This window comes from Pan troglodytes, chromosome 5, assembly GCF_028858775.2.
Source record: "Pan troglodytes isolate AG18354 chromosome 5, NHGRI_mPanTro3-v2.0_pri, whole genome shotgun sequence".
Classification (NCBI taxonomy): Eukaryota; Metazoa; Chordata; class Mammalia; order Primates; family Hominidae; genus Pan; species Pan troglodytes.
Window position 1 is genome coordinate 19,402,216 of NC_072403.2, and position 26,513 is coordinate 19,428,728.

The window sequence follows — 26,513 nt, forward strand, 5'->3', positions numbered from 1 at the left end:
ACACCAGCCAAGGGTCAACTTTGCAGGCAGGCCCTTATAAGGACAGCAGCCTAGGGCCTGCACGATGAATAAACCAAGACTCCGGTGAGGTATGTAAATCCCAGGCCTCAGCTGCTTTGTGATTGGTTGTCCTTGTTAAGGTTTCCTACCACACCTTGACCTTAGAGTAGCCCTCACCTCTGGGCTGGCCCCATGTGATGCAATGGTGCTCATTCTTTGTACACTTCGGGCAACTCCTGCCGGAGTTTTCAGTGACATCACAGAATTTCTTAGAGCCACAGGGCCCTGAAAGAACATCTGGTTCATTCCCCTTGGAATATAGATGTGGCGAGGTTTAGTGACTTGCCCAGACTAAGTCTGGCCTTGAAAACCTTCCTCTTCCGCCAGACTCTACTGGCCCCAAACATGGGAAGGGCTTTGACATTGACGAGGCCTTCATCCACGGCCCTCATCCATGACCCACAGGCCTGAGAGGAGGGAAACAGACCAGCAACACGGAGGCCCGAGCCTAGGGAGTGGCCTGGCTGTGCAACCAGGCCTGGTGAGGTCAGGGAGCCATCACCAGCAGTTCAGTCATGATGTACGAGAGCTTGTAGAGAACACAGGCTCAGGGCCAGTCCACTCTGATCAACACAGGGTCACCTTGAGGTGTCTTGACACTTCATCAGCAAAGCCCTCCGAGTAGCTGTCAAGCAGGTGGTGGCATGGGGGCTCTAGGGTCCATCAATTTGAAACCAGTAGCTTGGGGGAGAGGGGCGGCCAAAGGCCAAGCAGCTTGCCTTGGCCCCAGGCAAACAGGATGCACCATCATCTCAGGGGAGCAGGCGGGCAAGTCAGCAATTGCAGAAGGTGGCAAGGACCAGGGTTGGGAATGCTCACCCCAAAGACACGCTGGACACCAGGTTAAGGTCGGCAAACGAATGATCCTGTGTCAAATGCACCACGGGAGTGAGGGTTTCCACTGCATTCATGTGTGTGTTCCATGTCATGTTTTCTTTGACTAGGGCCCCACTCACCGCCACAATTTTCCATCCTCATGCAAACGGGAAGCAGACACATGGGGATTTGGATTGGATTTAAAAGGCTCCAGTTCGGCTCAGCACTGTCTTAAATTCAGGAGATAAAAAGTTAGGTTTGGCGGGTAGTAGCTGTTTTCTATCACGTGGACTGGGAAGCAGAAAAAGTGAATGGTCAAAGAGAGATGCTCAGGTGGGAGGCAAAGGAAGAAAACTCCTGGGTTCCCTGTGTCCCTGATTCTGATCCTTCCTGAGGCTAAGCCACGGCTCTGTCTGGGGCTCCATGAGATCCAACCAAATGCAATGCCTGACCCGAGACTGGATCATATTGAGAGGGGGAGGATGCTGTAGTGGGTCAACTGGAGACACTGGCATATGGACGGTGAATTGGATAAAAGCATTGCATCGATATTAAAAATACTAAAGTTGATCATTCTCCTGTGGTTATGTAAGAAAACATGCCAGTTCTTAGGAACCACACACTTGAAGTATTTCAGACTAATGGATGGACTAATGGCATCCATCCTGGCTGTTATAACAAAACGCCATAAACTGGGTGGTTTATGAACAACAGGCAGTTGTAGCTCACAGTTCTGGAGCTGGGAAGTCTAAGATCAAGGTGCCCGCAGATTCGGCATCTGGTGAGGGCTCACTCCCTTCCTGTTTACAGGGGGCGCCTTCTCGCTGTGTCCTCACAGCAACATATAAATTTTGCAAGGATACAAACTTTCCAACCAGAGCACCCCATATCCTAATCATACCTTGCCCACCTTGTCCCCTTTTTGTCTACTCCTCAAGCAGGCTTCTGTGACTTGTAAACAAAGCAGGCCTAACATTTACCATTAGGATCGGCTGAGCCAAGCAGGCAGACTTGGCTTCTTCACTCTTTATGACAAATAAAGCTTGTGGAAGTGTTCCAGATGAAAGGAGACTAAAGACACGATCGCACTGCTCCCAAGCTTTGGGACTGGAGCACACCGTCTGACTCCTCTGAAGCTCAGTGTTCCTTGGCTGTAAAATATCTAGTTAGACAGTCCCACCATCCCTTTTCCAGGGATTCTGGGCCAGATGTGAAAGGGAATCTGGTGATGCATTTACTGGATGTTACGTACCATCCCTGGTGTTTTTCAGCAAACTTTGTGAACATTCACATGCCGGGAAAGAAGATAAAACTATTGCCTCACATCAGTTCAGCTCAGGTTTTATAAGCAATTGAGTTTGCACCAAACCTATCAAAGAAAGAATTCAATTTTCAAAGGTTCATTTCGTTTTGTTTTTCAAATTCAGAATTGAAGATAAGGAACTGTGTTTATCTCCTTGGGTTCTTTTGAAATTTCCATCCTGCTTCCAGGTCGATCCAGGTGCAGCATTTTGAAGAACGCCTGTTACCTTCTATTATTGCATCACTTTATGTCTCTGTCTCTCACTGGGCTGCAAGCTCTTTAAAACCCAGAGCTATTATCACAGTCATTTTTGTATGCACCTCACTACCTAGCAAAGTGTTTCATGTACAGCGAGGCTTGAATAAATGTTTATCAAATGAATAAATGCGGTTTCAAAGATAATTTCTTTTCAGTATTCAAAACACAATGCATAGTTGCAGATTTCCTAGACTGAGCAATTATTGAGTCATTTGAAGATACATAAATCTAAAAATTCAGGTGGCAATGTCCTTATTCCTTTCAATTCACCCTTTTTAAAGCATCCTCAATAAAACTATATTCCCATAACTTTAAACAAGCAAGTGAAATAGAGGTAGTAGCAGAAGTGACAGAAGCAACTTAGATTTAGTGAAAGCTACAATATGCCAAGTATTCTTTAAAGAACTTTATGTGTATTAAATTATAACCTGTCAACCATATTTTAAAATTTGTTCATTTTACTGATATGGAAACAAGACAGGCAAGTTGCCTAAAGACACACAGCTAGTAAGTGGCAGCTGTCAATCCCAGGCCATCAGCCTCCATAACCTCTGATCACATGACCTCTCACATAAGGGGAACACAAAACCCCCTTTTGCTTTCATTATGGGTTGAATTGTGTCTCCCCAAAAGATGTCACAGTTCTCACTTCCAGTACCTGTGAATGTGACCTTATTTGGAAACAGAGTTGTGGCAGATGTAATTAGTCAGGATGAAGTCATGAGGGTTGGCCCTAATCCAATATGACTGGTGCCACCTATATAAAGGAAAAATTCAGACACAGGCACGCACACAGGCAGAACCCCACTGAACATGAAAGCAGAGACAAGGTGATGCATCCTCAGGCCAAGGAGCATCAAAGACTGCCGGCAGGCCAGCAGAAGCCAGGACAGGGCTGGAACAGACTCCCTCACAGCCCTCAGAAGGAACCAGCCCTGCCCACACCTTGATACCTCCAGCTTCCAGCCTCCAGAACTGAAAAAAATTAATTTCTGTTGTTTAAGCCACCCAGCTGATGGTACTTTGTTACGGCAACTCCTGGAAACTAATATGAGCCCATCAAACTGCTAAAAGACATTAGCTAGAATCAGCAATGCCAATACATAATCCTGCAGAAGGCATGTGCATAACATAATAATTGCACCTTTGTTGGACTGAAGAGCTAAAGATACAGGACATTAATGGGGCTTCCAACTCACTGGCATGCCCCCAAGTCCTACTTCCTGGCCTTTCAGTAGCTACGTCTTAAAAAAAGAAAAAAGGAAACTAGAAACCCAAAAAACCAAGTGAAGACACATTTCCATGCTACCCACCAGCTCCTCAGAATGAGCAATGCCACCACTCCCGTCCAGGAGCACACATGTTCCCACACTCACACATCAGCCACAAAGCAGACACTTCCCACTCTCTGCCCCGCAACCCACTGATGATATTCTCCACCCTCCCACAGACAGTGCATGAGTCACAGACAGCAGGTGGCAGCTGGGGACCACTGTCAATGCTTCCCAGTCCTTCTGTGGGCTGCAAGAGGGGGAGAGAGGTGGCCCCACAAATGGACACCAGAGCAAGAGTTTCGTAGAGGGACGGGAGGAATCTTCAGACCCCAGGATATTAGCGTCACCCCCTGGCTGTCACTCACAGCAAATTTCTGGTTGCCTTGATATCAAAAACCTGAAAGACACTGTAAAGGCATTTGGATGAGATTTTCCACCATCTGATGCAGTTGCTTCCGCTAGAGTTTAAGGTTTCGTCATCTGAGGTCTGCTGATCTAAATCTCTCTGCACGTGTGCCTGACACACCAGGGCTCTACACACAAACACACACACCCACACACGCACACACACTGGCTCTTGTCCCTGCAAGAACATAGCCTCCTGAAACAGCCCCAAAGCCTGGCAGTGAGCAATACACCCAGAGAGGTGCGGGGTGGGTCAGGTTTCTGACCCAACCCGAACTGAGTTTTGTGCTTGGGGTTAGTTCTTTTAGAAGTCCCTATCACTAAATCACCTTGGTAATTCCAGATGCCCATCAGGGATTTTGTTTCCTGAGAGTGAAGCCAACTCTGGACTCACAGAAACCGTGGGGAATGGTCCCCAGACGGGTGGCTACCATGAATGGGAAAGCCACCTTGTCATTGGTTTGAATTGAATTATAAAAACACCTGGGATGCGAACACAGGTTATTCTAAAGAGAAAATCCTATGATATTTACCAAGGGTTGACAGTTTGACAGAGGGATGCCTAAAACTGCAGGCAAAGCAGTAACATTAAGCCAAAACGGTAGCCCACCAGACGCCCTGCTACTGCCTGTCAGCAGCACCCCACATGGGGCAACTTTCTGTGTGAAACAAGGAAGCCCATTCAGAAGAGAAATAAATGTTTCAGCCAAATTAAGCACAGACACCCACACAAAGAGCTCTATTAGATCATGACAGGCACAGAAGGTCACCTTGCCCCGTGACTTGCCTGCACTTAGGCACTGGAACACCCACCTACTGGAACTCTGCTAACAGGGAGGGGGACTCATTACCCGGAGCATCCTCAACTCCCAGTTGGTCACAGTTTAACACTGGCCTCGTCAGCCCTCTTGGGACAGCATTGTCCAATAGACAGGATGGGAGTTTACTAGAGGCACACCTCTGTCTTGACTGCTGTTTATTCAGACAAGATTGCGGGGCACGATTTTGCTATAGCAGGCCTGACAGGCTGGGGGCTCTCTCCTCATTTGGCTAAGTTCCATCATCCCAAGAAGGACATGGGTCTCAGAGGTGGGTTTTAAAGTGCAACAGCCCTACCTTGAAGCAAGATCTCAGAGGGTTGAAAGGAAATGAGGCTTCTAAGAGACTCCTTTAGCTTTTTGAAGTTTTTATCTTTTATTTTTTGAGACAGGGTCTGGCTCTGTCACCCTCTCTCATGCCAGGCTGGAGTGCAATGGCATGATCTTGGCTTACTGCAGTGTCCACCTCCCGGGCTCAAGCGATCTTCCCATCTCAGCCTCCCGAGTAGCTGGAACTACAGGCATCCACCACCACGCCCGGCTGACTTTTGTATTTTTTGCAGAGACGGGGTTTTGCCATGTTGCCCAGGCTGGTCTCAAACTCCTGAGTTCAAGTGATCCACCCGCCTCGACCTCCCAAAGTGCTGGGATTACAGGTGTGATCCACCACACTTGGCCTCCTTTAGCTTTTAAAAATTTCTCATGAATATTGTCATGACTACAGGTGCAAGCTTATTCCACTTTCTTTTGCCCATTAAATTCAGGTTAATTTTTGAACTACCCATCACGGTCACCTCTAATCCTTTCTAGACTAAAGCAAGAATCTAAATAAATATATAGACAGATTAGACTGCTCTCTTACTGCAGGTGATTAAACCTGAACAGATGATAGGTCCTGACATACAGCCTCCTAGGGCTGCACCATATAGAGTGGGCGGCCTGCACGCTGCTCGTCTTGGCCCCGCACAGATCTGTCTTGGGAGCCAGGAGGTCTGAGCCTCCTGGGAATGAAAACCTTCCTATTCAGACAAACACAGGGACATTATTGAGTAGAACAGAAAGTTCACGTGAACTTTTCAAATAAGAACCAGAGACCTCCTACAGACTGTGGTGCCCTGCAGGAGGCTTTGAGCTAAGCCACTTCACAACTCGGAGGCACCTGAGCAAAGAAGTCAGGGACAGTTTCAGAGCATTCAGGTGATTTCAGTGGCCCACCTGGGAAAATCAAAGATGGGGCTTTTCTCTCATAAACAGGAAGCAAATGGGCAATGCTGCCCACAGCCCACAGCTAGCAGAGCAGGTCCACATCTGCCCAACATGGAAAGTGAAAACAGACTGCAAAAGGATCTTAACCTTCCCAGAAAACAATCCCTCCTGTGGATCCTGAGTCAGACCTTGCCAGAAGCAAATGGGCACCTGCCAGGAATTTGAGAGGTGACCTGGACTTTCTGAAATTTTCCAGAGTCTAAAATGGAGGGATGGTGTCTAGAAAGTTCTACAATATCCCAAACTGTGCCCTCTAGATAACAGGCACTCAATAAACATTTGGGGATGATGAGAAATCAGCCTGCCATAAGCAGAGAGCCAACCAAGAAACTTGGCTCACACAGCACCAGGAGCACCCAATATTCCGGGGCAGGACCCAGAGTCTCCCTCTTACCCCCAACCCAGGGTCCTCCTGAAGTGGTCCTCAGATACACTTTGAGAGACACTGATCCCGACATGTCACACACCCAGGGATGATGGAGCTGCGACTAGAATGTGGTCGGATAATGCCCCACTCAGTGCTGCTTCTCTTGTGCCAGAGCATGACTGATTATTGATAGAGACCTGGTATTTCCCTCTAAGTGCCAACAACCATCTATAACAAAGCTCTGCAGTTGGATGTGATTCAGAGTAAGCAAGTCATCCTTAACGCAGTTCTAAACTAGACTCTATGACACATGTTCTTTGAAAGTGGCTGCCGGCCTGTTCTTGCAAGAAAAATGAACTTGGGGGCTTCCACTGGCTTGGCTCAGTGTGCTCTTCATCATTCGCTTGACCCGTTCCAGCGGCAGCCTGCAGCTGAAATCAAGAAGCATTTTCTATCCAGCCAACAGCACAGGTCCCAGTGCGATGCCTGGAGCTCTGCCTGGAGGCAGTGGCTCAAAAGGATTATTTCATTCCTTCTCATCAACCCAGAAGTCTCACCTCATCCAAAAGCTCATGTTTGAACTAATGACAATTAAAATGCAAAAGTACGGTTTCCTAGTACCTTCGCCCTGTTTTCCTCATCCATAATTTTAAACCCTCTTTGAATTATACAATTTTTGTTGTTGTTGTTGTTGTTGTTGTTGTTTGAGATGGAGTCTAGCTCCGTTGCCCAGGCTGGAGTGCAGTGGTGCAATCTCAGCTAACTGCAACCTCTGCCTCCTGGGTTCAAGTGATTCTCCTGCCCCAGCCTCCCGAGTAGCTGGGATTACAGGCGCCTGCCACCATGCCCAGCTAATTTTTGTATTTTTAGTAGAGACACGGTTTCACCATGTTGGCCAGGCTTGTCTTGAACTCCTGACCTTGTGATCCGCCCCCGCTTGGCCTCCCAAAGTGCTGGGATTACAAGCACAAGCCCCCATGTCCAGCCTGTATTATACAATGTTTTATATACTATTTCCAAACCCCTTTGAAATGAAGATGTAATCAATAATGCTCTCCACTGAACTCATCAGGTGATCTCGCATGGTGGAGGAGGCACACTGACCTTGATTTCAGTCCCAGAGCCCTTCCTGTACTATCTGTGTGACCTTCAACAAGTGACCTAAACTCTCTAAGCCCCATTTTCCTCTTCTACAAAATGGTACTAATACCTGCATTATAGGGTTGTTGGGACCTTAGAGGGACAAAAATATGCTGATATGAAAGTGCTTTGTGCAGGTGGTATTGTCACTAAGGCAGCCAGCAAAAAGATTCCATTTCCCCTTGAGCAAAAAAAAAAAAAAAAAAAAAAAAAAAAAAAAAAAAAAAAAGTGAGAGGGGGCTGAAGAGCATTTGGGGCATGATTTCTTGTAAGAAGTGATGATGGAATAGTGAGAAGAGAAGCCTAAAGAACAGCCAGAATGGTAACTGATAGATAATGCCTGTGTTTGTTTATCAAAGGCAGGTGGACAGCAAGAAGAAAGGCACATGCAGAAAGGATCCAGAGATTTTGTCCTATCTTGCTGTGGTTTGAATGTTTGTGTGCCCTCCAAAATATATGAATTGGAAACTTAATCCCCAATGCAAAAGTGTTGGGAGGTGAGGTCTAATGGTAGGTGCCAGGGCCACAAGGGCTCTGCTCTGATGAGTGGGTTAATGCTGCTATCAAAAGAGCTTGCAGTGGTACTGGCACCAAAATAGACACATAGACCAATGGAACAGAATAGAGATCTCAGAAATAAGACCACACATTTCCAACCATCTAATCTTCGACAAACCTGACAAAAACAAGCAATGGGGAAAGGATTCCCTATTTTATAAATGGTGCTGGGAAAACTGGCTAGCCATATGCAGAAAACTGAAACTGGACCCCTTCCTTACACCTTATACAAAAATTAACTCAAGATGGATTAAAGACTTAAATATAAAATCCAAAACCATAAAAACCCTAGAAGAAAATCTAAGCAATACCATTCAGGATATAGGCATGGGCAAAGATTTTATGATGAAACTGCCAAAAGCAATTGCAACAAAAGCAAAAATTGACAAATGGGATCTAATTAAACTAAAGAGCTTCTACACAGCAAAAGAAACTATCATCAGAGCAAACAGACAACCTACAGAATGGGAAAAAAGTTTTGCAATCTACCCATCTGACAAAGGTTTAATATCCAGAACCTACAAGGAACTCAAATTTATAAGAAAAAAACAACCCCATCAAAAAGTAGGCAAAGGACATAAACAGACACTTCTCAAAAGAGGACATTTATGCAGCCAACAAACATATGAAAAAAAGCTCAACATCACTGATCGTTAGAGAAATGCAAATCAAAACCACAATGAGATACCATCTCATGCCAGTCAGAATGGTGATTATTAAAAAGTCAAGAGGCTCATTACAGGCATGGTGGCTCACGCCTGTAATCCCAGCACTTTGGGAGGCTGAGGTGGGCAGATCACCTGAAGTCAGGAGTTCAAGATCAGCCTGGCCAACAGGGTGAAACCCCATCTCTACTAAAAATATAAAAATTAACTGGGCATGGTGTTGTGTGCCTGTAATCCCAGCTACTGGGGAGGCTGAGGCAGGAGAATCACTTGAACTCAGGAGGCCGAGGTTACAGTGAGCCGAGATCGCGCCACTGCACTCCGGCTTGGGAGACAATGTGAGACTTCATCTCAAAAAATAAAAATAAAAAGTCAAGAAATAACAGATGCCGGCAAGGCTGTGGAGAAATAGGAACACTTTTACACTGTTGATGGGAATGTAAATTAGCTCAACCATTGTGGAAGACACTGTGGTGATTCCTCAAGAATCTAGAGCCAGAAATACCATTTGGCCCAGCAATCCCATTACTAGGTACATACCCAAAGGAATATAAATCATAATTATAAAGATACATGCATGCATATGTTTACTGCAACACTATTCACAATAGCAAAGACACGGAATCAACCCAAATCCCCATCAATGATAGACTGGATAAAGAAAATGTGGTACATATACACCATGGAATACTATGCAGCCATAAAAAGGATCAAGATCATGTCCTTTGCAGAAACATGGATGGAGCTGGAAGCCATCATTCTCAGCAAACTTCTGTTCCTGTGAACAGAAAAGCAAACACTACATGTTCTAACTTATAAGTGGGAGCTGAATAATGAGAACACATGGACACAGGGAGGGGAACAACACACACCGGGGCCTGTTGGGGGTGTGGGGAGAGGGAGTGTATCAGGATAAATATCTAATGCATGCAAGATAAATATCTAATGCATGCAAGATAAATATCTAATGCATATTAATACCTAGGTGACGGGTTGATAGGTACAGCAAACCACCATGGCACACATTCACCTATGTAACAAATCTGCATGTCCTGCATACGTATTCCAGAACTTAAAATAAAATAACATTTTTTTAAAAAGGGTTTGCAGGAGTAAGTCTACTCTCTTCTGCCCTTCCACCATGTGAGGACACAGAGTTTGCCAGTTTTTGCCCTATTCTGCCACGTGAGGACACCTCAAGAAGGCCCTCGGCAGACACCAGATGCTGGCACCTTGGTCCTGGACTCCAGTCTCCCAGAACTGTGAAAAATACATTTCTGTTTGCTATCAATTATCTGGCCTGTGCTCTTCTGTTACAGCAGCACAAGACTGTCTAAGATGTATCTTTGTCTATTGGCATGGGTTATGAGTGTGTGTACTGTCTACTTTTAACCTTCCACACTGACTCCCTAGAAGCCCAGAGTCCACCTCACCATGTTTGCAGTCTCCTTCACAGCCCTTGGTGGGGTATCTTGTGCATGGTGGGTCCTCAGTAAGTGTGCTGCTCTCTTGATCAGGAGCAGCCCTCGGCCCTCTTTGTAGTGTCATTGAGCCAGAGCTGCTAGGGAGAAGGAGGGACACTGAGTTTGAAGGGGAAGGGAGGCATCCAGCCTTTACAGGCCCAGCCCCACACAGACCCTTGCTCCAATGCCACCTGAAACATGCTGGGGCTCCCAAGTCAACTACCACAGCTGGGATTCCTCCAGTGCAGACTTGTCACCATCACCATGGCCTCAGTTGGCTGAGCCCAAGCTGCCGGCCCCCGCTTGTTTTTACATCCACTGTCAGCTCATACCTTCCACCCTCCGCAGCAGGGTGGCACCACTCTGCCCCCACATTGCCCAGTCACCTCTGTGGCTGTCTGCTGTCAGCTGCATCTGTGAGTGGTGTGCTGGTGTTTTTCCCTTAAGCTGGTGTGTACCAGGGTTCACTCTCTCCCTCACATGAACTCCTTGCCTCTGACTTCAGAGAGAAAGGAGGCTCTTTCTCCATCATCCCACCTCACCCTAGGCTCAGCTCTTTCCAGAAAACACACGAGCCAGGCTCAGCCTCTACCAAGAGAGCTGGATTGTGGAGGACCAGGGTTCCCACCTCTCAGAGTGATGGGCACCAAGAACGCCACTTGCACCCTGTGTACCAAGCATGGTGCAATGAGTCACCAATGTCCTGGGGCAGAGCAGGCCACCTCCAGCTGGTCAGGCCTCAAGTTGAGAGGCAGCAGAGCAGCGCAACAGCACAAATGCTGGAAGTCAAGCTCTGACACCACCAGCTCCTAGTTGTGTAACGCTGGGCAAGGTCCTTAACCTCTCGGTTTCTCCATGTGCAAGTGAAGAGTCACTTCCTCAGACTGTAGTGGTAAGAATTAAGTGAGATGCTTGGCACATGGCAAATACCATGGGGTTTGCATTTATGTCGCGGGTGAGGAAGGATCTGATATAGTGTGTCTTCAATAGTATTGCACTATTTTTTAAAATGCCCCTCATTATCTCTATACAGAGAGAATAAGAAGCAAACAAGGACCTCGCAACCTTGGACCGCTTCATTCTAATCAGGGAATGGATATTTTTGTTCCCAATTTGTGAATGTCATAAATTAGGGTTCTTCCTAGGATTTCTGCCCCTATTTGTACCCCACCCATCAGAGCCACAAGGAATTGTCAGAACGTCTCAGATCACTTCTGGGCTCAGCACAAATCAATGGGCTGTGTGAGCCTCACACCCAATTCATCTTCAGTCCAGTCAACTGTGAGCACCTGGGAGAAGGAAGTGCTTTCTGAGAAGTCAAATAAGCCAAGTGATACAGTCTGCCAAACCCACCTCCTCTGTCAAGGTTGACTATCATTACTTTTCTTCTTGCTGACAGTGAGGAAGAAATCACCCCTCCCCCATCATTTCCTGGGCCCCTTAATGTTCCCAGCAGGGTCCTGAGGTCAGTGAAATCATAGGTCCTTTCTAGTTCCAGCTGCTGGAATTTAAACAAATCCTATCCGCCAAACCTCCAACAGAATTACTGGCTTTACAAACAACACACAACAAAAACAAACTAAACCCAACCCGATGGTTAACCTATGCACCAAACTGCCACTGTCATCTCCGTTCGGAACATTCCGCCTCTCAGCTGAGAGAGTTCTTATCCTTGAGAAGAAAGCAACAGAGAGATAAAAGTGAAGCATCTCCTGTTCAGGTTGCAAATGCCATCTCAGAGCTCAGCAAGTCAGCGAAGACGGGCTGCTAAGATTTCACGAGGCAGAGAGCAGCTCTCTTTTCAAACTGTCAAGAAATACAGGTGAGCAATTAAGCAACTGAAAGGGAAGAAGGACCCAGCTTCTTAAAGAGCATTTAAAAATGCAAAGCACATTATCTGTGACACTGCCCAGGGTACTTAATTAACTCCATGCCCAGCTGAAAGCCCAAAGCCTGGCTTTCCAGACCACCGGAATGCAGAAGGGTGGGGCTGGCAGCCCCTGGGGAGATGACTGAGTCTGGCCTCCCAGTTTACAGATGCTGCACTTGGAAAAAGGGGTCTCACTGCCAATTAGCGAGTTAGGGGCAGGCACAGGGCAGCAACCCAGATCTGTGCTGTCCATCACAGGAGCCACAAATTAATTAAAATGAAAGACAACTTAAAATCCAGCTCCTCATTCACACTGGCCTCAGTTCATATGCTCAGTAGCCATACGGGGCCAGTGGCTACCATGTTGGACAGTGCAAAACGAATATTTTCATTGTCTTGGAAACGTCTATGGACAGGACTGCTCCAGATCACAAGCTCTTTCCACATCACCAGGGTGTGGGTCTTTTTTTTAACCCACAGTTATCCGTCCATTAAGCATGGTGAAATCAGTTCAGTGGGTCACAGCCAGCTTTTCCTCTTCTTGTTAATGAAATGACAGAAAGAAAATACGATAGCATTTCACGTGCCAATGAAACAAGGGTAAGCATCATGTCATAAACCTTATGTTTATTTTTATTTATATTCATACATACATATGTAGGTTATCTGTAAATTTTTTAACACTGATATAGTATATATATGCTATATATGTATACTATATACATTACTTATGATCCAGTACATAAATACAAAGATAAATATATATCTATCCAGCAGGGTCTTGAGGTCAGTGAAATCATGGGTCTTTTCTAGTTCCATCTGCTGGAATTTAAACAAATCCTATCTGCCAAACCTCAAACTTAATCACTGGCTTTACAAACAACATACAACAAAAAACAAACCATATATACGTATATACCGGATCATAATATAAAATTTGTTCTCCCTGTAAGTCAGGATCAGAAAAAGTTACTCTGCTGGCCTGCAGATGTTTGGGTGATTTACCCCCACTCATTTTCCCCTTTCCCAAATGACTCAGATCACGAGAGAGTGAGGCCAAAGTGTCTGCTCCACACTGCCACACATGGGTTTTCCTGCAGACCTGATTTTCCATGCACTCTTCCCTGTAAACCCATTTCCTCTGGACACACAGCCAGGCAAGTGGAAGGCTCCAGATGCTCATCTGGGTTCCAGTGCCCCCAGCACAAGTAAGGGCAGAAGGCAGTGGGCAGGGGACCACAGCTGAGCCAGCATCCATGCTATGGCTTGTGAAGTCCTGCCCTTCTATCCTTACCACAGAACAAAGACTTGTTAGAATGTCAACAGTGTCCAGAAATCATTCTTGCTCCCTAGGACCACAAGCTCCTCCCTGTCCAGCTATAGTTCTATAGTTCTTAGAGGTCAGAAGAAACTGAAATACTCTTTCCCTCATTGTGATGGTTAATTTCAATATGTCAACTTGGCTAAGCCACAACAGCCAGATATTGGGTGACACACTTTTCCAGATGCTCCTGTGAAAGTATTTTTTAAATGAGATTAACATTTATATCAGTAGATACTAAGTAAAGCAGACACCCTGTATAATGTGCTGGGCCTCATCCAATCAGTTGAAGGCTTTACAAGAAACAAACCGATTTCTTCTGAAGAGGAGGAATTCCGCCAGCAGATTGCTTTGGACTTGAACTGCAACATTAACTCTTCTTTAGGTCTCTAGCCCACTGGCCAGGTCTACCCTGCAGGGCTTCCCTGCACCCTCTCTTCCTCTTTCCGTGTGTGTGTGTGTGTGTGTGTGTGTGTGTGTGTGTGTATCCTTTTGGTTCTGTTTCTCTGAAGAAACAGAAGTTTCCTTGACTACTACCTTTCTCGTCATTCAAGGCTCTCTCAAATGCTACCTCCTCTGTGCAGCCACACCTGATTTCCTCTGCCAGATATAACTGCTTCTTCTTCTGTGCTCATTCTCATAGTATATTTCTTGTGCCACATTTTTGCAAACAATTACTAAGCTTTGTACTATCATTAATTGATCATCTAAAGCAGGGGTGTCCAATCTTTTGGCTTCCCTGGGCCACATTGGAAGAATTGTCTTGGGCCACATATAAAATACAACAATAGCTGATGAGCTAAAAAAAAAATGCAAAAAATTTTCATAATGTTTTAAGAAAGTTTATGAATGTGTGTTGGGCTGCATTCAGAGCTATCCTGGGCCACATGCATCCCACGGGCAGGGGTTGGACAAGCTTGATCTAAAGCTTAGATTCTAAATCTTGTTGCTCAAAGCTTGGTCCGTGAACCAGCAGCATCAGCATGCCCTGGAAGCTTGCTAGACATGCAGAATCTCAGGCTCCACCCCAGACCTACAGAATCAGAATCTGCATTTTAACAGATGCCTAGGTGATTCACACGCACATTAAAATTTAAGCAGCACTGCTGTAAACAAGTGCTTCTTAACATTGAGGAGCTTTAAAAAATACGTATACCTAGTTCCTACCCTCAGAGACGCTGATGTAACCGGTCTGGGGTGCGGCCTGGGCTTCAGGATGTTTGACACCTTCCCAGGTGTTCCTAACTCACAGCCAAGCCTGAGAACCACCGTAACAAACCCCTTGTCTTAGAAGGAGAATTGAGCCCAGTGAAGCTGAGGGACCCCTGTTAAGGTCATAAAGTGAGTTAGTATCAGGAATGAGAATCCTACCAAGGTTTCCTGTCTCCCTAAAAATGTTTTAAGGAAAGAGGAAAAAGATCCATGTGCACTATCAGCACATTTATAATGAAACCTGGGTCATCCAACACCCAGCTGACACAGGAAACTGTCATCATACCAAATATCTCCTCTGTAGGGAGGAACCAGCAGGATTCTCTAGAAATAAAAGAAATGACTCAGCCTAGGTTGGATCTTAGGAACACTTCTCATTTAAAATGACTGTCAAACACCAAATTTGACAAATTTACACCAAGAGTAAAGTTACTGCTAGGGCAGGTGGGTGCCACCTCTGATCTCGGAGGACCCAAAAATGTCCCATGTGGATACAGGCAAGTCTCCACTGGCTCCTTCATTCTCTGCTGATCCTGGGATGCTTTGGTTATGTCACTTCTTTGGAAGGTACAAGATGATGGTATAGTGCCTTCTCTTTATTGCCATATGGCATGGAGTTTTGATCTGAGTTAGAAGATAATAGACAGAAAAGATGAGAGAAGTAAAGTAAACAGATTTCTTTTCCTTTCAAGACCCTCTCTGGGTTTTACATTTATACTGGCCTGGTGAGGTCCACTAATTCTTCCGTCAGGGTTATGACCAGTAACAACAGGCTTTCCACCCACACAGATTACTAATGTCACATCCTCCACCTTTGAAGAAGGGTGACTACATGCCGAGGGAGCCTGTCAGTGGCAGGCACCCACATAAAAAGTGGCTGTACCTGCCAATGACTCAAGTGTGACAGGGTGACATTCTCAATCACCTCCCTCCCTGTGGCCTCCTGTGAACTGTCCATGATACAATTTCTGACCTGCAGTTGCTTGGGATGGATAATATCCCCTTGATCTGCTGCTGACGGCGCAGTACTTCTTCTTTGGCAAAACTACATCTTTCCTTGGTGCAGTGGACCACAACCTGCTTCACGAGGCATCTGCAGAAGGAGCTAACCCCAAACGCCCACTGTGCTGATAAATTTGTGCTAGAAAATTATACCCAACCCCACTGCTTTGCTAGCTTGACAGTTGGTATTAGCAGTTATTCATGCAGATGTGTTCTCAGCAGTGCCATTAAAGAGGGGAAAAAAATAAGGCACGACACATTGGGCAGATGTGCACACACACCCATGGGCACACACATACACATATGCACACATACACACACGTATACATACACACACACTACTGGCAAGCAGCCATCCCACTAACCAAGAATGAGCCATGCTACTTTGCCCTGGAATACATCTCCTCCCTTACAGATAAAAGTAAGAATGCTTCCTGGTATAAAGGAGAGCTGTGTATATTTGTGTAACTGATTTCAAAAAAAAAAAAGAAGCAATAGCAGAAGCCAAGTGAACCAACCATATGACAGCAGTCATAATAAAACAGCACATAAAAATATTTACCAAATTAAATAATCTGGTTAAGTCAATACCAAGCTTTTAAAGTGAGTTATTAGAATAAACATAAAAGGTGGGAGCTAAAAGGAACTCTTAAAAATTGACTCTGGTGCCTGTGTTATATAGGTAATGAAATGAAAGTCTAGCAGGGTGAAGTCACTTGCCCAAGGTCACACCGCTAATTAGTATGGTGTCAGGACAAGAACCGCCTGTCCAGGCTCTCTGGCCAACACCCTTTTGGCTGCACACCACCACACACACAGCCCATAAAGAGATTCAAGCAGATGGTGATGAATTTTCTCAGGCCCAGGGTTCTAAAACTGCTAACCATTTACACCAACACAGGTTTGACTGAAAAGAAACCTGCCTGCAAAGAAAAGGGGAAATAAAAAATGGAAATGTTGCAATTGTACATTTTCTTTGGAAGGCTGAATTGCACATTTTCTTTGGAAGGCTGAATGAAGCCAACAAGAGCTTCACTTCCCACCCTGGGGCAAATGCAGGAGGCAGAGAAAAATGATAGGACTGTTCCAGCTGTTTCTGCCCTGTTTGGGTTTTGGGCACACAAGGTTAGAAATACAAATAAATTACCCTGCAGCCAAGAGTCTATGGTTTCTCCCCAAATTCAGAGTCATGCCCAATTACTCTCCTAAACAATGGGAGAGTCCCTAGACCTTTATTCAACCGCTTCCACTTCCTAGAAGACTGCCTTTTTCCTTTGGCCAAGGCTAAACTCATTTTTGCCCTATGAAAAACAAGTACCTGCAGCTGGGAAGAGCCAGTCCAGAGCCAAAGGATCACAGAATATAAGAACTGGAGAGTCACCCCAACCAAACCATTTTTTCCCATCTTATTGTCTCTTTCTTTTGAAAAATATATTTTTTCATTATGATTTTTTTTAAAACAAGAAATTTAGAGAAGAAAAAAATTTATAATCCCATTATTTGATAACAAACATCATTAGGATTTGGGCTCCTTACCAGACTTTAATTTTCTAGGGTGTGTGTGTGTGTGTGTGTGTGTGTGTGTGTGTGTGATTTTAAACAAGGCTATCATCATAATATACAAATGCTTCTGTGTCCTTTTTCTTTACCTAAAATATAGGAAATTTATAATAAGAAAATTTCCTATATTGCTAGTCTTCCTACACATAATTTTAATGGCTATTTAGTATTTTATCAATTATATTTATCATATTTACCTAACTGTTCTCCTACTGTGGAACATTTATGTTGTTTCTAGTGTTTCAGTAATCACAAATAAGGCTTCACTGAACATTATTGTGCATGTAGGTGTTTTCATTGTTGTTATTTTAGGTTATTTCCTTCAGAAACTTCCAAGAAGTCAACCGCCTCGTTTTCTTCATTGTTGGAAAAGCACAGTTCCCCAGTGATTAAACGACCTCATAAGGTAATAGGCACACTCTGCAGAGACCTCGGTTTGGTCCTGACTTAGCTGTCAGTGATCAGCTGTGACAACCTGGATAAGCCACTCAGTTCCTCTGAGACTTGGTTTCCCCTGGGTGTTAGGAGAGAGGGAGCTTCCAGCCTGTCCTGGGTGTTCTGATTACCAGCGGTGTTCTCTTTCCACTATTCCCCACAGCCTCCCATCTGAGATATCAAGGCCCCCCTGACCAATCCCCCTTCCAGTTCTCTGCTTTTCACATCAGCTGCTCGGGAAAATGACTTAATCAAAGCCCATTATGGAACCAAATGTGTTTAAGCATATGGGAGCCAGGCAGATCAAGCCTATGGTGTGCAAAAGCCAGCAGCAGGATCAGCTGTTTCCTCCCCTATGGAGCCCTTGCTACTGCTTTCTGAATCCAGGTCATTAGTGGAATTCAACAGACCTTGCTTCTTCTCTGCAAGTGCTGGCCACGGGGCATTGTGACAATAATAAACACACATGGGCCTGCTCTTGGGGACTTCCCAGAACTCAGTTATGTAGGAGAGGGAGTTGGCCTGTGTCTCCTATTATGGCCCTCCAGAACAGTAAAGAGGCCACTGGTCACATCCCCTAAAGAATCCCTGTTGGTAACAGCACCACACTCAGCCTGGAGCACACCAGAACAGATGGAGGAATACATCACACTCGCCTTTTATATCTTATCCATACAAGAGTTTGCCATTTATTTTAGCCTCTTCAAAAATAAGTTATAATCAACAGAGAAGTGAAGATCATGAAATAACATTTTCTCAATTTTTTAACATCCTGTGGGATACATGCAGTCCCCAGGCTATTGTCTCCTCAGTTATGGAATTAGATGATGCAAGTTCCAGTTCAGTCACCATTTCCCCATTTCTATACTTTGTCAATAAAAATGATATGGCCTTTGTTCATACAGACCATTGATACTGCAGCACATTATACTGGAAAACACATAAGCTTTGGAGTCAAGCAAACTTAAGTTGAATTCTGATTCCACTTGTTCTTAGCCATGTACACTTGCCAAAATACCATATTTCACAGAATCTAAGACACTACTGCAAAGACCTACAGTTATCTTACTACCAAGAAAAAAAGCCCTTTTAGACATATCTATATTTCAGATGTTCAAATGTGAAAATAATACATGTCACAGAATCAATGACACATGATATTTAACCTCTCTACAGTGAAATTTCTCACTTGTAAGATGGAGATGCTAAATGTCCACATTGGAGGTTGGCCATGAGATGTAAATGAGTAACACTCATACTATGCCTCACTCCAAATCTGGCACATAGTAAGTACTCCATAGAATGCTAGTTTCTCTTCTCTTTCCAAATGTGATGAGTAGGTTCTGGATAGATGATGAGTTCTCTCAGAGCACATGCCATATCTTATATGCCTTTGACCTTTTCTAACTCCCCATGACTGAGAATATTGCCTTACACATTGTAGCCACTCAGTAAATGGGTGAGGAATACAGATGTTGAATTCGTTTGAAAAACCGATAAACACTGCAGTTGGAAAATCCTGTTGGTGAATGTAGCCAGTGATGTCCCACTGGCTTCCCCAGCACCTGCGCGCGATGAACGCATCTATCTGTAATCTTGGCTGGGTCTGGGGACTGGAAAGAAGAGCAATTGCCGGCTCATGAAGCACATCCCTCCTGGAATCCCCCATGCCATCAGGCTGTGGCTGGAGGCCCGCTGCATTCAGGCAAGAATGTGCAGCTAAATCTCAGTTCCACAGACAAATGCAGCATTGTGGTCCCCGTGGGCCTCCAGGGAAAGCCAGGCTGCCTCTGTGCCCTGGATGTGAACGGCTGTGCATATTAAGTTAGACAGGCTGCATCCCCAAGGGCTTGAAACCTGTCCCCTGGGACTCTCCAAGAGCAGCATCGTGGGGGGTAAACAAATGTCCCACGTGGGGGTGCTGGAGGGAGCAGAAGCTCAGCTGAACAGAACCACGTGGCATTTTATTTTCCCCAGTATTTTTCTGTCTGCTGATTTTCTTCCTCTGGTGTCCTGGTTCTGTTGGAAAGGGAGAAGAGACAGAGAAGAGGAACACATCTCATTTTCTACCACCCACTTTTGATTATTCATATTCATGTGGGAGATAAGAAGAGCCTGCCAGGGACACATTTAAATAACAAGTACTCTAAAATCATTACTTTGCCCTTGACTACAGTCAAGAGACATTCTGTGGGCAGCACACTGTAGTGTGTGTGCACTCACACTCTCACAAATGCACACTCACCTCTCCCTCCAAGCCCCCACAAGCTGGAACTTAGCAGTCCCAGTTCCCTAAAGATTGCTCACACAGATGGATGTGGCTTTCACAACATTAATGGGACTCGAAAGAAAAAAAAAAAGCAATAATAATTAGCAAAACAGTAAGTACGTATTAGTTGAGGTTTCATGCTTCAGTATTTATGTAGCCTCTCCCCTCGGCTGAAGGAAAGGACAAGGGAGTGGAGAGAGGAGGAATAAAGTCGGAAACCCCATTGCCCATGGAACTGCACAGCATGTTGGCAGTAAGGCAGAAAGCACCTTACTCTGAAGTCAAAATTCCTCCCCCTGGCCCAGGTCCTCAGGAGCTAGCTGCCAGGTGTTCTCGAAAGTTCTTGCAGGACAAAGAGGCCTGGCATATACTTCCTTCCCCTCACCACCTTCCTGGGCCATCTACTAAGACCCTTTGCTTCTTGGTGCTTTGAGGAGGGAAAATGTCTTTCTTACCTCCCCGAGAGGATGGCTGAGAGGGTTAAGGAAGATGCTACCTATGAGCAAAGGCAGAATTCCTGCCCTGGCATCACCCCACCCAGGTCCGTGCCATCTGCTACCTAAAGTCCTGTAATAAACCTGAGGGAAGGCGGGTGGAGCAGGGAGGGGCACTGTCATTTATCTCGTTGCTCAGTCCCTGTGTCTAATAAAGAATTTAGGAAACTTCCCACAGCACATCTTCTTCTCATTAATAATAGAGTCCTTACTAATAAATCCAGAAAGCAGCACCCAGACCTTGTTAAACCTCTACTAATTAGTATTGAGACACCCATAGCCCAATGTGGAGACTATCAACACATTCCCAGGAGAAAATGAAACACACCCACAAGTTGGGGTTGCTCAAAAATCCATGTTTGGATCTCACATAAGTGACTGATTTGCCCGTTGCTATATCCATTAATGCTGTCCAGTAGAACTTTCTGCAATGATGGGTATGTTCTATGTTGCATGGTCCAATATGGTAGCTACCAGCCAGCCCCATGTGGCCTTTGAGTGCTTGAAATGTGGCTAGGACAACTGAGGAAACTGTATTAGTCTGTTTTCAAGCTGCTGATAAAGACATACCCAAGACTGGGAAGAAAAAGAGGTTTAATTGGACTTACAGTTCCATGTGGCTGGGGAGGCCTCAGAATCATGGCGGGAGGTGAAAAGCACTTCTTACATGGTGGCAGCAAGAGAAAATGAGGGAGACAGAAAAGTGGAAACCCCTGATAAACCCATCAGATCTCGTGAAACTTATTCACTATCCCAGAATAGCACAGGAAAGACCGGCCCCCATGATTCAGTTAACTCCCCCTGGGTCCCTCCCACAACACATAGGAATTCTGGGAGATACAATTCAAGTTGAGATTTTAGCGGGGACACAGCCAAACCACATCAAAACTGCATTTTTCATTTTATTTAGTTTTATGTAAATTTAAGCAGCCACATGTGGCTAATGGCTACCGTACTGCATAGCACAGACCCAGAGAGCATCTGGTATGTAGCTGGCACTCAATAAATCTTTGTTCAAGGAAAATCATAAGTGGACCATAGTTCACCATAATAAGTTCTGATTAAGCAAGATTCTCATATTTATTGAGTCCTCATTTTAAACAAAGCCCTGTTTAGGTCAACAACCTTCTGAGATGGGTACTTTTATTATCCCCATTATACAGATAAAGAAACTGGGGCTTCAAAGAGTTAAGTGAGGAGCCCACACCCACATAGCACATGGCCAGCCAAGGATTCAACCCCGGGCAGTGCCCACACACCCATTTCTGTAGTGCCTCCAGCTTTCTGAAGTCTGATGGGACAGCCTCTTCAAACTGCCTTTTCCATTGACCATAAAAAGCCTTCAGGAGCATCACTTTACTTTCACCAGAATGACATCAAATTAGCCAAGGAACTTTTCCTTTTGAAATAGAAAAAATGAAGATAGACAATTTTTGTCACATCTAGGGATCTTTTAAAAGCCTAGCCAGCATAGTAACTTTGCAAGGCTCTGTTGTCTGACTTCTGGATCCCAAGTCAAGAGTTAACTATTCATTCCACCACTGTGGCCTCTTCCTCAAACCATCTCCCAAGATGGCAGACTACTCTGAGAGAGCCTCACAATCATCATTTCCATGAGCTCTCACTTCTGAATGCTGAGAGGTGAGAAAGGGAGGAGAAAGGGAGGTGAGAAAGGGATTTGAAACACCAGTGACACAAATCCAGAGTTTGTAGCCCCACCCACCATGAAAGATGGGAGAGGCATGTCCACATGTCATATGCAAATGTCCTTCTCCAAGGAGATTATTGCATCCTTGCTCATCTAGTAAATTATTGCTGCAGCCAGCCCTGACCCTTGCACCATCAGGTCTCAACTGTATAACAAGAGAACATGTGCTCCCACCACCATCGGATGTAAGCACCAAACCAGGGGCTGGGCACCCTTCAAGGCATCCTCTCAAAAGCTGACTCTGTTTACCATAGCACGCCCCTGACTCCATCAGACACAGAGCTGTCTTGACAGCATTACTAGCTGAATCAACTTTTGCAGTTCTTCCCACGCCCTCTAAGGCGGCCATTTGGGCTCCTCTCAACAGGGTCCTTTCCAACACTCCAGCAAGCTGTTTGCCTTGACTGACCCCAGAGCTCTGTCATTTGTGGCTGTCACCATTTGAGATATGAAGGGAGAGAAAGATGCAAGTGACACTTACTGCTGATGAAGAAAAGTATTTGTAGCATTTCAGACAGTTTATCTCGCAGAACCAGTGGTTCCTTGAGGAGGACTTTACGTCATAGAGCCTCCCATGTCTACCTTTTCAATTATTTAAATCCTACCCCCTCTTCTGGGCCCAGTTGAAGACCAACCCACCTTTTCCAAGAGGTCTTCTGGGACCCTTCCAGCTCTCAGGAATGCCCCTTTCCTCAGCTTTCAGGCAGCACCCACTCTCTGCAGTGCCACCTTCTCAGCAACCCACCAAAGAGGGGAATTGCACCCGGGACGAATGGGGCCCCACTCATTTTATCTCTGATGTCAAGCTCATGTTCCCTACTCAACAAAACAAATGTGCAGCAGTAAACTGGAAGCAATAATTCACCAGCTCTTAGAGGAAGCCCCTTCCGGGCCCCTTGTGCTGCAAGTGTCTCATTCAAACACACAAAACGTTTTATGAGGGGGATCCTGTTAACACATTTTTTGCGGCTAGGCACGGTGACTCATGCCTGTAATCCCAGCACTTTGGGAGGCCGAGGCGGGTGGATCGCCTGAGGTCAGGAGTTCGAGACCAGCCTGACCAACATGGAGAAATCCTGTCTCTACTAAAAATACAAAATTAGCTGGGTGTGGTAGTGCATGCCTGTAATTCCAGCTACTGAGGAGGCTGAGGCAGGAGAATTGCTTGAACCTGGGAGGCAGAGGTTGCGGTGAGCTGAGATCGTGCCACATCACTCTAGCCTGGGCAACAAGAGCAAAACTCCGTCTCGGGAAAAAATAAAATAAAATAAAATTAAAATTAAAATGCCATTTTTTTCCCCTTTGCCTTAGTGCCTTTTGTAGACTGGCACTGGGAAGCTTACCCAGGTGATCGACCCTTAATCCAATAATGATTTTTGAGGGATTACTCTACTGCCTCAAGCAAGCTCTTCCTGGCATTGCAATATAACCATTCACTCTGCACTTAGTCATGTATCTCATTGCATGCTCCATGTTTGCCTATGCGCTCTTCTTTCAAGGACAAAGACCATGTCTTACTTTATAGGGCATTTTTCACCACAGCTAACATAGTGCTACAGGGATTCAAAAGGCATTTACTAACTAAAAATAAATGGAAAAAAAGAAACACTCTCCAGACACTGGGCAGAATAGGTGGTTAGAAAACCCTACTGGAAGACAATCTTCAAGTTGGAAATGCCCCTGGCAGAGGGTTCAGTGGATTCTCACAGCCCTGGGCAACGCCAGAGCCCCAGGCATGAGCACCCCTCACCTGGTAGTCTTGCTCTTCTACTCCATGAACCATTTCAGTAAATACTTGGCAAAACTAATTTCTCTTGGGTTGGAGAATTCGTTCCGCTGTACTAGTTCCAAAATCAAAAATAAGAGGAAGTATATGAAAACCAAAAACAAAAACTCTACCCCTTCCCCGAAGTGAAGTCTGCTACCTCAACAAAATAAGAAAATCACAAAATCAATGCTTACAAATCAATAAATGACAAACAACCCAATTTAAAAATGAGTATGAGATTTGAATAGTCATTTTATCAAAGAAAAATGTGACTGTCTAATAAACACATGAAAAGCTGTTCAACATCATTAATTATTATTAACAAAATGCAAACCAAAGTCCTAACAAGATACTTCTACATACCAACTATAATGGCTATGATCAAAAAGACTCACAAGGCTGGGCACGGTGGCTCACGCTTGTAATCCCAGCACTTTGGGAGGCTGAGGTGGGCGGATCACTTGAGATCAGGAGTTTGAGACCAGCCTGACCAACATGGTGAAAACCCATCTCTACTAAAAATACAAAAATTAGGCTAGGCGCGGTGGCTCACGCCTGTAATCCCAGCACTTTGGGAGGCCAAGGCAGGCAGATCACGAGGTCAGGAGTTCGAGACCAGCCTGACCAACATGGTGAAACCCTGTCTCTACTAAAAATACAAAAAAAAAAAAAAAAAAAAAAATCAGCCGGGTGTGGTGGCGGATGCCTGTAATCTCAGCTACTCAGGAGGCTGAGGCAGGAGAATTGCTTGAACCCTGGAGGCGGCGGCTGGAGTAAGCCGAGATCACACCATCGCACTCCGGCCTGGGTGACAGTGCAAGACTCCATCTCAAAATAATAATAATAATAATAATAATAATACAAAAATTAGACAGGCATGGTGGCGCACACCTGTAATCCCAGCTACTTGGGAGGCTGAGGCAGGAGAATCAGTTGAACCCAGAAGATGGAGGTTGCAGGGAGTTGAGATCATGCCACTGCACTCCAGCCTGGTCAATGGAGTGAGACTATCTCAAAAAAAAGACTGACAATACCAAGTGTTGGTGATGATATCAGAAAATTAGAACTCTCCTACATTGCTAGTGGGAATGTAATATAATGCCACTGCTCTGCAAAACAGTTTGGTAGTTTCTTAAAAAGTTAAATATATACACACTATACAACTGAGCAATTTCAGTCCTAGGTATTTAACCAAGAGAAATGAAAACATGGCTCCACAAAAGACTTATATGCAAATGTTCACAGCAGCATTATTCACAATCACTTAACACTGGAAACAATACAAACATCCATCAGATGGTGAATGGATAAACAAAATGCGGTATATCCACACAATGGAGTATCACCCAGCAATAAAGATAAATGAATTTCTGATCCGTGCAACAACATAGCTGAACATCAAAAACGTTATGCTAAGTGAAAGAACTCAAGCACAAATGATTACGTACTTCATGATTCCACTTATATGAAAGTTCTAGGAAAGGCAAACTATAGAGACAGAAAGTAGATTAGTAGTTACCTGGAGCCAGAAGTGGGAGTGAGGATTGACTGCAAATTGGCATGAGGAAATGTTTTAGTGTGTTGAAAATGTTCTAAATATATAAATTTACTAAAAATAATGGAATCACTTACAATGGGTGAATATTGTGAAATAAAAAGAATGAAGAATGTTATGGTATATATAGTTCAATAAAGCTATTTTTTTTAAAAGTAGTGTTAAAACTGCAAACCAACTTAATTGGAGCTTTACAATTTTGGAGTAATTTATAGTTTCAGTTTAAGGACATTAATCAGAGAAGCATCTTAATACTCTAAGGGCTATTAAAATTAGAGACTGGAAAATTTTTTTAAATCATAACATTTTAATGTAAAGTTATTTTTCCTGCACTTTTTAATTCTCCACAGTAGGATATCAACAATTCTCAAGGAAAGTCTAAACCCCAAGGCATCCCAGACTTGCCCAAACCCTAGAAGTCAAAGACCTGTAGACGGGTATAGAATTGGTCGGGGTGAAGTGTCACTGTGGCTCTCAGTGGTGAGTGTGACAGCCTCTTTCCCAACATTCTCCTTAGCTCAAGTCTGAACCCAAAAGAACGCTGGCTTTCCAGGTCTCCTGCTTTGAGGACAAGTGCTCAGAGGCCTGCTGCTCTCCTAGGGGGCCCACACCCACCAGTGGAACTAACCAGAGCAGTTTCTCCACCGACGCGTCTTCCAGGTATCTCCTTGCTCAGCTTGCCTAGCCAGGTGGCCTTGATCCAGGCAAAATCTGTACTAGTCAGGGTTCTCCAGAGAAACAGAACCAATAGGGTGTGTGTGTGTGTGTGTGTATAGATGAGAGATTCGTTTTAAGGAATTGGCTCGCACAATTGTGGGGTTGGCAAGTCTAAAATGTGCAGGGCAGGCAGGCAGGCAGACAGGCAGGCTGGAGACCCATAGAAGAGTTGATGTTGCAGTTTCCAGTACAAAGGCAGTCTGGAGGCA

At 44.9% G+C, this 26,513-nt stretch overlaps 1 protein-coding gene across 2 annotated transcripts in view; it reads right to left on the minus strand.

The window, feature by feature from the left end:
* The window catches only part of GFOD1 (Gfo/Idh/MocA-like oxidoreductase domain containing 1), a 129,677-nt gene that overhangs the window by 92,887 nt on the left and 10,277 nt on the right, over positions 1-26,513 (minus strand). The window contains exon 2 of one of the 2 annotated variants that reach the window (XM_016954923.4): positions 18,451-19,812. The exons of the other annotated variant lie outside the window; for it this stretch is intronic. Coding sequence (XP_016810412.1) covers positions 19,619-19,812 — 194 coding nt within the window. The 3' untranslated portion in view covers positions 18,451-19,618. Of the gene's footprint in view, positions 1-18,450; positions 19,813-26,513 lie in introns of those variants that run through there. 2 annotated transcript variants of the gene reach the window in all.